General features: G+C 40.5%; 1 protein-coding gene across 1 annotated transcript; it reads right to left on the bottom strand.

The window, feature by feature from the left end:
* Positions 1-387: 387 nt before the first annotated feature.
* On the bottom strand, positions 388-13,299 carry mier2 (mesoderm induction early response 1, family member 2). The gene is made up of 13 exons (XM_085774187.1): positions 13,179-13,299; positions 11,799-11,961; positions 10,656-10,769; positions 10,385-10,496; positions 9,527-9,606; positions 8,875-8,944; positions 8,545-8,696; positions 8,362-8,443; positions 5,972-6,066; positions 5,747-5,877; positions 4,518-4,660; positions 3,744-3,840; positions 388-3,212 (listed from the first exon to the last, which is right to left on the bottom strand). The coding sequence occupies exons 2-12, from the start codon at positions 11,823-11,825 to the stop codon at positions 3,785-3,787; spliced, it is 1,062 nt and encodes a 353-aa protein (XP_085630313.1). The 5' UTR covers positions 11,826-11,961; positions 13,179-13,299; the 3' UTR covers positions 388-3,212; positions 3,744-3,784.
* Between the last annotated feature and the right edge of the window lie 506 nt (positions 13,300-13,805).

Raw genomic sequence — 13,805 nt, 5'->3', positions numbered from 1 at the left:
TGTCTACAATGTGGACACACACAGCACATGACTGCATGGAACACAATAAAGAGTGTGTTGATCTCATTGGTACAAGACCAACTAATGGCGTTTTCACAGCCATTAATGTAGCGTGAGCTGTGCATTTGAACATTTTCCACTTAAGTGACAACAATACATAGGAAATTAGTTCAAATCCATTTTTTTCCTGGCTATGGCCTGCAGCTGAGAGGTTCCTCTAACCACAGTTACTGTAAACAAAGGCAAATGAGGCACAGACATCTGCAAATCACTTCCCCCCCAGATTATCCTTCAAATCAACTGTCAAAATTTCTACCAGTGAATATGAAGTTTACAAGATGCGACTATTCACAGTAGTCTCCCTGCTCAAATAAAAGCAATACACTGTAACATTTCTCCATTGTTCATTTTAATTGCGTCGTCTTTACAAAATAGAATAATTATAAACAACATAACAGAAGCAGTGCAATATATAAATTGCTAAAAATAAAAGTAAAAATAAAGAATTAACAAAAGGCAGTGATTCTACTCCGCTTCCTGCCTTCGTGATCATGTCCTGAATCCCCCTCATGTAAACAGTCATAGACAAAACAAACATTGATCTGACACCGGCTTGGCTTTAAACAGGGATCACAGGAAGAGCTCAAACATTTCTAGACAGAAATAAGGAATAAATAGACAGACAGATGAAAGGAAGATTAAGCAGCAAAACCCTTTCCTTGTCTGTAATGTTTCCATTACCTCTTTAGAGACAAGAATGTGACCGTAATGCACTCACATGCAGAAGAACATTTTCATTTCAATTTTGTTGGAGGGACTTTAAAGCTTATTCATTTCTGCTTTGTTACATAATATTCAATAATCAAACAATATTTACTGTGATAACCTTGACACCTTAACCATTTTCATGTATTTGTCATATCTACACCATCAAATTTGGACTAAGTCATGATTCTTGGTCTTTTGAAGACAACATCAGCCAGTTTTCCACAACTTAGATTCACTTGATAAGCCGTTAGACAGCTTCTTGTCTGACGCATAAAACTTCAGGTTTAAAATCCATAATTTCACTTGTGCCGATTTACGTGATAGTGCATGTATGATAAAAGTGCACCAAGTTTGAGAATACAGAAAGAGTAGAAAAGTTTGTCACTCCCCAAATTCATGTGATGGTTTGACAAGTCTAATTGATGAGACTGAGAGGGAATAGAGGAACTGTTAGATATTGATTAATAAAAAATCTGTATTATTCATTAGAATCTTAAATGCATATACATGTGTGATATTTTTCTGTATATTTCCTCATGTCTGGTGGAGATTAGTCAGGATGTTCAAGGAAACCTCAGGTGGGAAAATAGAGATGTTTTGTATTTGTTTAAATTACAACTCTGTCCTGTTCTGACACTATAAACTATTGTTCCTTTGTTTACACATCTGCAGGAATTGGATATTACTTGGATTTTTGCTTCCTTGTTGCTGTTGGTAAGAGCTAAACGTTAAGATTTAATAATAAAAGAAGAGGGTAAAGATGACCCAGACACTACAATTTTTTCTTTCTTTTACCAACAAGGTGAGTTTTCATCCAAGAAATTTCCATTAACAAGAGTTTGCTAACTATATACACACATGACACCTTTCCAGAATGAGTTTCACTTATCACTGAAGGTCAGCCCTTGATGAATGGTCTTGCATATCATCAAAGCTGCATAACCTGAGAAACTGTGTTTGGATTCAATGACTTGCAAATCTTAACATGTGCATTTTACATTTACATATTTCATTTTAAGCCTATTAGGGTTTGGGTTAGGATAACAGGGTTTGGGTTAGGATAACAGGCTCTCCATGTTTCTGAATGAACATGACAGAGACAGTGATCAGAAATAATGACAAAGCACTGGACCTTTAGAAATCCTTATATAATTCCTCAGGGAAAAACCAGGATGAAAACCGGTAAAAGCATGACTAAAAGAAAACAAATAGCAGAATTACTGCGCCCCTTGTTACCCCTGCACTGTTCTTTGTTTAAATAAACCATAGAAAATTTTGTTTATTTTCAGGTCTTCATATTTTTAAAAAAGTCTTGAGAAAGATCGACTCTTGTACAGACAGAGTTGGAGTGAAGGAGGTTCAAAGAAGTACAGATATGAAGAACCAAAAACAGAGAGACAATCACAGGCTAAGTGGAGGACGATTTAAGTATTAAATAAACTGTTGTATATTGTTTGAAAGGAAACCTCCAGCAGCCATGTCACTGTGGTACTGTTCAGAGGCAGACCTCAAATGGCTGCAGCAGCAGGAAGTAGCAGAACACAAAGAAATGTTATCGGATATAAAATTTCAAAAGTCAAACTTTTCCATTTTTGATAAATGGGAAAACAAACCAACAGTTTTTCACATTGTCTATCACTGACGTTTTTTTTAGAGAAACGTAAACCAAGGGCAATGTGCCTCTGGGGCTTGTTTGCATGGTCACTGGAGCTCTCATCCCCTGCATCCCCCGGTAACACAATGTCTATTAACGTAATCAACACCTGAAAGTAGTGATTAACTCTTACACAATAGACAGAAGATTCAAATGTTTGAGTTTAAAAAGAGGGAATAGACAGACAAGTCTCCCGAGCACAGGTGGTAGGTCCATCCTCTTTCACAAAGTTAGGTAAATGCACTTTTTGTCCTGGTGTAAAGACCAATACCGATCAATGAGTCTGACAGAGGGCAAACCACAAAGTACCACACGGTCTAGATTTTCCCGTATCTCCCTCACTGTGTAAGTGAGTGAGAATGCTTAACCGTAGAGGGGTGCAGAAGGCTGCCAAATGGCTGAAAGTGAGAAGAGAGGGCAGCAGATGAGGGAGGCGAGGCAGACGGCAGGCCAAATTCCACCTGCAGCCCATGCGGGGCACCAGTTCCACTGCCAGGCGGACCATAGTTAGGATCCTCAGAATCAAAAGGTCCACCTCGCATGTGTAGCTGGAAGAAGCAGGGTCCTGGGAGGCAGTGGTCGTCATTGCAGGACGGAGGGCTCCCACATGTCCACTGGGTGCTCAAGGCAGAGGGCTGGGACTGGAGCTGGACCACAGCGGAGGGACAACAACGATCTGAACCAGGATCCCGCAAGTCGTCCATGGGCGGCAGAGAAAAGGGACAGCCAAACATCTGCTGAGGACATCCATCTCCACACAGCTCTGACAGTCCCATCACCAGCTCACCATCTGAATGGATATACAAGCATTCACAGTATGGTTAATAAAATGGCTGAAACTGCAGTTATATATACTATTACAGCTTCATTTTAAACCTTAATAATGTTCTGATGCTGCATGTTTCATGTACAGATTTATGGGATGTCTACATATCAAATGTACAGTACATGATTTAAGTGCCTCTGGGTGCTGTGGGATATTACAATTGTTGTATTTGCTTGAGGCCGTATGAGCTGCCCTTTCTCACCAACCGCAAGAAAACCACTTGAATCAATGTGCATGTTTTGCTTCTGCTTTTAAAAACACAAAGCCAAGAGGGCAAGGGTTGAATAATTCTTCAATAACTTAATCTGACACTATCCATAAACAAATGTGGCATCTTCTGCATAGCCAGAGGATGGTTCATGAATGTCTCTATCAGTCCTGTTACTTTTGGTTTTGATTAGAACTTGACTGTACACCACCACATGTAAATGAGTAACATGTAATTCCCATCACAACATCATTTCTCGTCTCTCTCAAGCTTCCTGTTTTCTTTACCTGCAGGCCCTGCCTGCTTTCTGTGGCCTGTGTGGATGAGTTCATGGCTTTAAGTGAAAGCGGGGAGTTCGTCTGCGCCGGGGACGGCCCTCCTCCTCTGGAGCACCAAGTCAACATGCACAGCATAAACACACACGCACGGATATGCATACATGCATGCACAGCACAACAACACAAAACACACAAGAAGCAAGCAAACAATGGGGTAATGGGGAAAACAAAGACAGGGAGACATAAAATGATTCATAACGTAAGAACATTGAAAATAAGAACGTAAGAAGATAATGAAAATGTGATCACAAAACCTACACCATGTCATCAACATAAGAAATAAAAATAAAATCCACAGGACTGCAAATATAACATGATGGGCACTGAAAAATAATGATCTGGAGAATGCATATGACATGTCATGGAAACAGTTATATAGAAAAATGGGTGTAGGTACAGAAACTCTGTCCTTCAGGCACACTGTGTGTGGGACTGTTTATCACATATTATATTCATGGTAGACCAGCTTTACTTCAAATGAAACTCTGATAAAAGAAGTGGAGATTTTTTTTGTAGCTTTTAGTCCAAGTGTGTGTCTTTTCCAATTAGCTTTGTCTTTGCTGTGATCCTCGGGTCATTGTTTATGATTATGTTTAGGACAGGTCATTTTTAAGATGGCAAATTTACTGTACTGTGGCATGAACTCAATTTAATACTGAGAAGAGTGAAAACTGGCTATGGATTCCAAGGTTTGATCCTATCACGCAACAGAAAGAGAGTTACCTCGTTTGTCCAGGTCCAATTTTGACTGTGGAGGTAATGGAGACTCCAGCTGCCCAGGACTCACAGAGCTGTGAGACAACAAGCCTGATGCATTGTTTCTTCCTTCCAGCTCCCCGACCTCACCATCATGGTCTCCATACTCCCTGAAAAAACAAAACAAAACCAATGTCAGCACAGGAAGGAATGTGTCAACGATTAAAGGCTGGTGCAGTGGATGGCTCAACTTTATGGCTATCAACACACCCTGTCATAATAAAACATGTTAATATAAACATTAAAAAGAACACCAAGAACAAGACATTGAGAACTTATCAGCACAAAATCCAAAGAAACAAGAATAATAAGTCCTTTTATGCACTTAATTTCTTTTTTTTATCAGTTTGCATGCTTGATCTAATCCACCTCACAAATTTGTGCTGCCAACCCAGAGAAAAGTAACTCATTTTTGATGCTCAAATAATTAAAAGATGACATTTACAGCTAAATCAGCCAGACCTTTTCTTTGAGACACAGTGGTCCTGTTACTCTAAAGCTGTGCACATAGTTATCACAGGTAGGATCGTCAGTGCATGCACAATGTTATTTTGTAATTTGGGTGAGGATTTACCTCTTGGTTCACAATAACATTTACTTACAGAAAGTAAACCAGACAAAGGAGGGCATTTTAAATTATGATATATACCAGGTGGATTACTGTCTGGATTGCTTTTGTTGTGTGGAGCTACAGTACAATACATTAATTAATAAATAGATTAAGAAAGCCCTGATGATACAGGTACTCAGAATAGGTCTGCTACACTAAAGATTTAATGGGAAGATGAAACAAGCACAAAGAAGAAATATATTAACACTAACAGAATCCAAGCTCATTCTGAGTCCCAAGAAATAGACTTCATTTATGGCCTCAATGATGGCTCACAACTTATTACTTGCTTTTTTGTCTTTCAGTGATTTTTTTTATTCTAAGGGAAAAGCAGAAATTACACAAGTGTGTGATTTTCCATTAGTTCTATCTATGAGTCGAAGATATTTTCCCAGATGGCGAGAGAAACTACCCTCTTAACACCCCATCAGTTGTCACACTGCAGGGAATTTAACATGGAGCATAGCATGACATTACGTTGACCAGTGCAAGTCACAGATTGTTTGTGCATGTTTTTCATATTCCATATAGATCAAACGATTCAATCAAGAGCGTGACTGTTAATTAGTGACTCCACAGTACTCACATGCTCCCTGATTGCAGGCTGTATTTCTTGCGGCTGAGCCTGGTGGTCTGCTGGGTAAAGTACTCGTGACGGTCAGACTTCTTCCACATGTAGTAATACTCCACGCATTCGCCCACAGAGCGCGTTCGTACCTGAGGAAGTGGAAAGGGTTGTTTGTTTTTTTTCGGACGTAGAATGTAGGTGCAGGTGCAGGTTTGGACAACTTCTCATCTCCTGGGTACTCACCTTATTAGCCTGAATGAGGTGGAAGTTTTTTCCATAAACCCGATAGCCGTGCTCAAAGTTCCTACATTCCTCTTCACTCCAGGCACACAGCTCGTCTAAAGAGAGCAAAGAGCACCAGTGGGATTATAGTGTTACACATAGTAGAGTAATATTTGTTTTTTAAAAAAAGGGCCATTTGAGTTTTGTGCCACAGGTGATCGAAGCCAAGCTGCTGCTGTGAAACTGACACTAAATGTCTTGCATTCACTTATATTTGGTCTTGAGTCGACAGAGAAACCACAGCTCCCACAGACAAAATGTGGGAAAAAGGTAGTGTGCCCCAGCAGCAGGCAGTTTTTCTACATAACACACTACGGTGATGGCCTTGGACTTAAACTGGATTTCACATAAGAATCGCAATTCTCATTTATTACGATTCAGAATCGATATAAAATGTCCCAAAATCGATTTTAAAAAATGAAAATATGAAACAAATCTGCTGACTGTCGGCCTCCATTTTCTTAGAATTTAAAAGGCAGCATGTTTAACTGCACAATTTTTTTAAAATAAAGAGGCACTTTTAATTTTGTTACTTAAAGCAGAAGTAAGCGATCCGGTCGTTTTCGCTAATGCTGCGTTCCTGGCAGGCTTTTGAAATCGTAAATTACAGCTTCAAGTCACAGCTTACGACTTTGTAGCATTTCAGGCAACCCACTCATGTTTTTCCGACCTGTTTTACCAGTGAAAGTCACTATAACGGCCACTCGTAACTTCCGACCTGTGAACTCGTACCAGATCAAACTGATACAGAGCACAGCAGAGTGACTGACAGACCCGTGTTTCGGTCCAAACACTCTATGTAAGTGATTGCTGTCGGAAGATATAACTATTTAAGACTTATATTAACACAAATATATCACTTACTTCTGCTTTAAGCAATATGTAGGATCCTTTGCACACCGATAGACTGAAGCAGAAATCATTATGAATCAAATCGTTTTGAATCGAAAATCGATTTTGAATTGAATCGTAGCCCCAAAAAATTTGAATCGAATCGAATCGTGAGATAGTAAAAGATTCCCAACCCTGCAAGTCAGTAGCTGATGTTGCACTGAGAGGGCATCACACACAGTTAACCTTTACAGTATTCTCTACTGGAAAATGATTTTGCAGGGATGAATGCATCAACTTCTGAGTGTGCATCAGGCCATATGTTCACCAGCGATGGGCAAGTTACTGAAAATCATTAATGTGTAACAGTTACTTCTCTCAAAATTTAAGTAAATTATGTGACAGTAACGTTCACATTATTTTTTTCTTCCATTATTAATTTAAACATGGGCTGTTATTGTGGTGTTCCTGTGGCACAGTGTAGGACAAGGCTACTGTCGAAGTGGATCTGTCATTTGGTCCATTATCAGTGAAACAATAAAACACAATAGAAAATGTGATATTTATATTTTACTAGAGCCTCAACAGGCCTTTTCACAGCTGCACACAGTCGACAGCTCACCACTGTTGTTTTGTGCTTTGTCTCAAAGAAGGAACATAACACCTATATTTCCACAACAGTAACCTCAGACCTGAATGGTCCACCATTGTAGGAGATGGCAGTGTTGTGACCATGCTCACCAAGTCACTAATAATCACACAAACTCTGTATAATCTTCCGAAGTATTCGACTATATTCACATAAAGTAAAGAGTAACTAGCCCATTTAAATGACAATAACTGCAATTATGTTACATAATTTGAAATAGTAATTAGTCTCAGTATTAATTACTGCTAAAAGTAGTGTGATTACAGTGATGATTTACTTAGTAATGGGTTACTCTCAACACTGGTGCTCACTGGATTCACCTTAAGAAACACCTGCTTGTTGAGCAGCCATAGTCCCACTTGTTTCCAGACTATCTGGGCCCCATCTGCTCAAATCCCAACAAAGCCAATAGTTTTCGTATATGGTTCATTTTCAGGGTCTTTGTAACACGTTTGCAGAAAACCTCAATGTTTGCATCAGCAGCATCAAAAAGGGTGACATATGTTATGCAAACAGTCTTTGCAGATGGATAAAGCAGATGACAGCGTCTCTGATTTTGTCAAAAAGCTGCACAGGTGCGTGCGGCATAGTTTTGAACAATTCCTTTGCCATCACTTGTGTTGACTTTGCAGTCAGAGAACTGAGAATTTAAAGGCTCAGATGCTGCTTTTTAAACACAGTGACTCAGCTGAACGCAACAGTTTTGTAGAACTGAAGAAATCATGAGCTTAAGGTAACCATTTTGGCATCCGTCAGCAGCTGATGTTTTGACATACAATACACTCTCTACCAAATGCCACCCAAATCAAAACCATACACCCCCAACAAACAGAAAAGTTGGAAAAAGTAGGACAACAGAAAAGGTTCATACCACTGAACACCTTCACATTGAAGCGTAGTCGTCTCAGTGCCTCTTCTGCATTGAAGTTACATTTTATCAGTTCGTACAGTGCCTGAGAGTCAAAAGAAAAAAGGATGAGCAAATCATTTGGAAATAGATAACACCTAACATAGTTGACAGTGTCATCTGGGATGCAGAGCCAAGTTACTGTACCTGCTCATTGTCTCGGACAGTGTTGCCCTGCATCAGTGTGCATGCTGCCCCCTCCTGGCCACGTGGTCTCTGTGTATTCAGCAAAAACTCCTCCACTTCATTTACCGGCAGCACACCTGGCGTCCACAGCAACTGGTCCTCACTGCTGTAGGCTAGAGCGCAGCAGAGTGAGGAGATGTAGCGGACAAGGCAGAAGAAGTTGACACAGAGATGGGAGGAAGCAGGAGGAAGATTTTTTTTTTAAAAGAGAGAAAACAAGAAATTATTATTTGGCAAAACGTGAGCTTGAATCAACCCAAATGACTTAATCAAGATGCAAAGTTTCTATACCTCTCTCTTGGTGGGCATACGGACTGAGCGGAGGGATTTTCGCCTGGTACATAGAGCCAACCATGATCTCCTGAGAGGGAAATCAAAGACAGTCGGTTCTCAAATGTGTCATATAAGCTAATAACAGCTGAAATCTGTGCTGTGTGGTTGAGGTATCCCCAGTGGTCTTTCCTCTAGCTTGTAAAAATGAAAACATTTCTAAGTGCTGGATTTTTTGCTGGCACATCAAAACCAGTAAATCAGTGGCTTGCATGTGGCTTTGGTGGTTCTGTTATCAAATCAGATACTATGTCCTGCGGCTTAGTTTGGATTTAGGTTCAGCTGATCCAGCAGAGTGACCCCAGGAATTATATTCATATTAGATAAATCCCGCAGCTATGATATATCTATGCATGAGGCTTATACAGGTATAGCACAGCAAAAAAAGCAGGTGTGTGTACAGCTTTTGAGGTTGTCAAGACTTTCAGTTCTTATTAGATCAAATACAAGAGATATCCATTATCTTAGTACTATGATTGTTTTTGATATTTGGTTTTCTGATGTGTTGTGTAACGGATCATACTGTACAGTGTGCTTTGTGTCTCTTTTATTTAAACTGACTCAGACTCAACTGAGTCACCATAAGATGTGCGTTATTGTCCTCAGTTGCTACCTTGTGCTCTTCATTGGAGGGAATAGAGGCACTGTCAGAGTCCTCATCTGATGAGCTGACTAATGTGTCTTTGTGTCCACCTTAAAGAAACAAAACAACAGAGAAGAGGAACAGACGATTATTCCACAGACTGTTCAGGTGTTACATGTTGAGATTCAGTCAAAAGGCTTGATACTATCTTTATAATATTTTTTATTTGTATAGCACATTTCAAAACAGAGCCACAATGTGCTTAAAACCATATGTTCCTGCTGACAGATCACTGTAACATTTCTGAAAATTCTGAACTGTTTTATTCTTTGGTTTGTTATTGAATCGAAAAAGCTACATGAATGCCATATACCTTTCAGGCTTTTCAGGCCAGTCTGTGGACTCAGCACCATACTGTCATTTATTTCAAATAAAATCACTACCAGGTTGCCTTATAATATGCCACGTAATTCAGTCTTATGGACAGGAGACACACAGAGCTAGCACACAGATACCAGGAATGTCTCATGAACTTATACAGAAACAAATCAAAGGTTTCATGAAGCACCCTGACATAATAAACCCTGGCATGTCATGTCATTAAAAGAGAGCACAAAGTTATGAGTAACAAGCTGCAGTCTCAGCAAAAGCAATGCTTTCAAATTGAACTAGGAGAAAATATTCCACCACAAACAGAGGTCGGAGGAATGTCCCTTCTTTCATTACGACTCTGCAAAGTTTCATCAGAAAAAAGCCCCTGAGTGTAATCGTGGGCCTTAAGCTGTTCCACTTGAACCAAACTTTTCTGTCTGCTGGGATGACTGAACTGAGATGATGTTTAAACGTTATACATTCATGTGTAGATGTACGTCTTTGTGTGTATGTTACCTTGGAGACGGCGGAGCAGATCTGAGGTGTTTGAGGTGACTGAGGGGGTGAGATCATCAGCTGATGATTCTTCTTCCTCCTCCCCAGGAAAGAGATCCTCAGTTATCTGATCCTAAACGGAGCAGGGCAGCAATTGTTAATCCATCCATGAACCCATTGATACTTCAATCTGCTGTACTTTATTTTAGTGTTGATGGTCAGAATACGTGTACATGAAAATAAGTATATGAGGACTCATACATGTGTCGGTATGACTTGGGTTGTGTCTCACCTTGTCCAGTGTCATGCCTGGCAGGCTGGCAGCCATGTGACAGGTCTCTTTCTCTGGATCTGACACTGTGTAGCCATACAGAGCCAGCAGCTCCTCCAAAGGAAGCTCACTGGCCTGCAAACAGAGGAAGACGGCGACAGGTGGAGACGGATGATTGAGGGGAAAAGAAGGAAGGAAACCACAGAAGTATGTGAAGTACTCCCACGTTTCTTGAAAATGACCTCTAGATATCTGTCACTTCTGTTATGTCAAGGACACTCCTTGCTTATGGAGTTATTTGGCCACCTGGTCTGCTGTAAGAGAACAGGTCAGTTGGTGCTCCATATTTGGGGGGATTAACTAATCAAAGCTGTGCAGATAATTTAGTTAAAGCCCCCTCTAGAAAAGGCCTCAGGTTGAAGCAGATATGAAAATATACAGTTATATGAATTCAGTTTTCAAAAGGATGTTTGTTCTGATCAGTGCAACTCAGGAAAAAGGACCATAGTCTGAACATGCGATATTAAGCCATTACATTTTACTTTGTATTATATTCTCTAACAATGAGCACTGAGAGTAACAATGAGCTCATAGCTCACAGCATAGATTTCTCACTGCTGCATACTAGACATATTATGAAGTAGTTATGGGATATGGGACAAAAGGCTGTGGTGTAGCATTGTACCTCCAAGTATTGTATATATCTTCCAGAAAAAGTGATTGTGAAAATGAAAATTCTATCTGTATTTGTATCTGCTTAGAGAACACTGTCTGTGCCGAAATAATGCATCCAGTTACATAACCTGAACAGTAAGTTTGGATCTCTGACTGCCTCATTGAAAGCTGTGCTGTTTGTATATATTGTCTGCAAATTTAATACAAATATTTTGTAAACCTAATTTTATACGATGTAAGAGAAACTCTTACAGCACTATAATCAATTATGACATTCAGTAGTTAAATAATGTAAATCTAAGTGGATATGTCCGCTCAGACTGTATGATTAAGTTGTTATCTTCATCTTCAGCAAATAACTGAGATAATGGGTAATGTAAGTGAATCAGTTATTGTTTTCATATTCATATGAAAAAAATCCGTTCAAGAGACTGTGGATTTCAAACTACAACTAGCTATGATGCATACAGATGCTCAACTTGACCGTACAGTGTGGGATTGCGTTGCCATCTTCATGGGGCAAGGAGACTTCTCCTCCTCTAAGGCCTGCTAAGACGTCTGCTTCTCCCACTGAGCGCCTTCATTGCTGTACCTCATCCGCTCTCCACTAGGCCACAACCTCTACTCTTATCTTCAGAGGCTTTTTATCCACCTACAAAACACACATACAAACACACATCAGGGTTGAGCATTCAAAAGCATGTAAAACAGCACGTGAGCAGCCTACATCACAAGAAGGCACCACATTCCTCTGTGTGTGCCTGCGGTGCACGTGCACACACATGTACACACAAACAACATGGGATCAAATAGTAGCTGATCCTGCTTCATCCCATTATAGGGCAGCTGACTCCTTGACTCTTCCCCTCTGAGAGTCCGCAGCTGGGACCAAAGTGTCACTGAATGCATCATGAGAGGCCACAGTTTGCGGCAATGGCAACATCAAGGAAACCTTTTTTAATTCTACATCAGAAGGTTTTTTTTTTACACACAGCCAGGTCTAATGTTTGATTATGATGTGATTTCTGTTCCTCTTAGGTTGATTAGGAGCTTTCTTGTGCAGTGTCAGCACAACATTATGTTACATCAACTTCTTTCCCTATGTAGACATAACAAGACATGGGCTTTGTGTGAAAACAGCCAGATTTAGGCCACAAAATAGTTTAATACAGAAGTGAAAAAACTTTTGAGTGCTATAGGCCGTGTGATGATCTAAACAATCCCGCCCTAGCTCACAGAAAGTACCAGGACTGACAGCAATTACACTCTGTCTCTGGGCAAAGAAGTTCTAAAAAATAAAAATAAAAAGTCCGGTGAGCATAAATGTTCTGGTGCCTCTCCCGACCCATCCGGCGCGCGATCTGTTTGACCAGGGGCGCTTTCCTGTGACTTGGTGCTGAACGTCTCTTCCTCTCTCCCCAGCTCACTACGAGTGCCACAAGGAAATAACTAGTTCTCAATATTTCCGAAACACACGGTCGGAGTTTGCCGCCGCCGATTCGTGACATCTCTCCCAACTTTTTAACTCCCCCCCCACCGTGTCGGCGGGGGCGCACCTGAAAATAGTTCAGCACCACCGTGTTCGACCCCGCCGGGCTCGCTATTGTTTTCTGCGGCTTTACTATCAAGGCAGAGGGGAATGGCTCTTTAAAGCCAAGAACGCGGAGAGAGGCGATACGCTGGAGAGGTTCTCCATTTCTTCCCCTGCTTCCCACTATAAATGCCCCCGTAGCTCTCTTTCAGCCGACCCTCACTGGCCGGTGAAACCGTCGACAGTCGTGTGAACCGTACGGAGTGACACGAGTCTCTCATTCGGTCCAGTTTCTCTATCATTTTGGTTCATTGCATTCCTCGTTTTCGCTCACTTACCTCCGCCATTCCGTTTCTGCGCAAGCTGCCTATTGCCCGGATGTTGTAGGTCTACTCTTCTGTACAGCTCCGTTTATTGCCTCAACGATTCAGCAACAGCGACCGAGCCACTCTTAGGTGCAGAGTTAGATTGACTGTTTCCAAGTAATTTAGTTATTTTAGTCTCATTTCACTGCTGTCATTTGAGAGTATCTTCTTAGTTAGGAATAAGTGATTTAAAGATACCTCACACTTTCGGTATCGTTTGAAGAACTCTGCTCTAAATAGGCCAAGTCACTACATTTGTGAAATATAAAACTATATATAAAAACAAAAACAGAAACTCGTATAAAATATATTTAAAATGCAACAGCAGCTTTTTAAAATTATTATTATTTTAATTTTATAAATATTGTCCTCTGACACCCGTGTGATCCCTTTGTTATATTTAAACAACAGGTTGGCACTGAATGCATCACTAAAATGATGTTTCTGATCCAGTTATATGTCCATGGTTACATATGTGGAAGCAGCATGTGTTAAACATATGAACGAGGGAGGGGGTAGGACATGGTCACAGCAGATAAAGATATAGGACTCTGTCCTCAGCTGCTCAAGTGATAGGAGAGGCTTACTTTAGATACATTT

The sequence above is a fragment of the Trachurus japonicus genome, chromosome 4 (assembly GCF_045865225.1).
Source record: "Trachurus japonicus isolate A0001 chromosome 4, Traja_1.0".
NCBI lineage: Eukaryota > Metazoa > Chordata > Actinopteri > Carangiformes > Carangidae > Trachurus > Trachurus japonicus.
The sequence above is the reverse complement of the archived record's forward strand: the minus strand, read 5'-3'. Positions and strand labels throughout refer to the sequence as shown.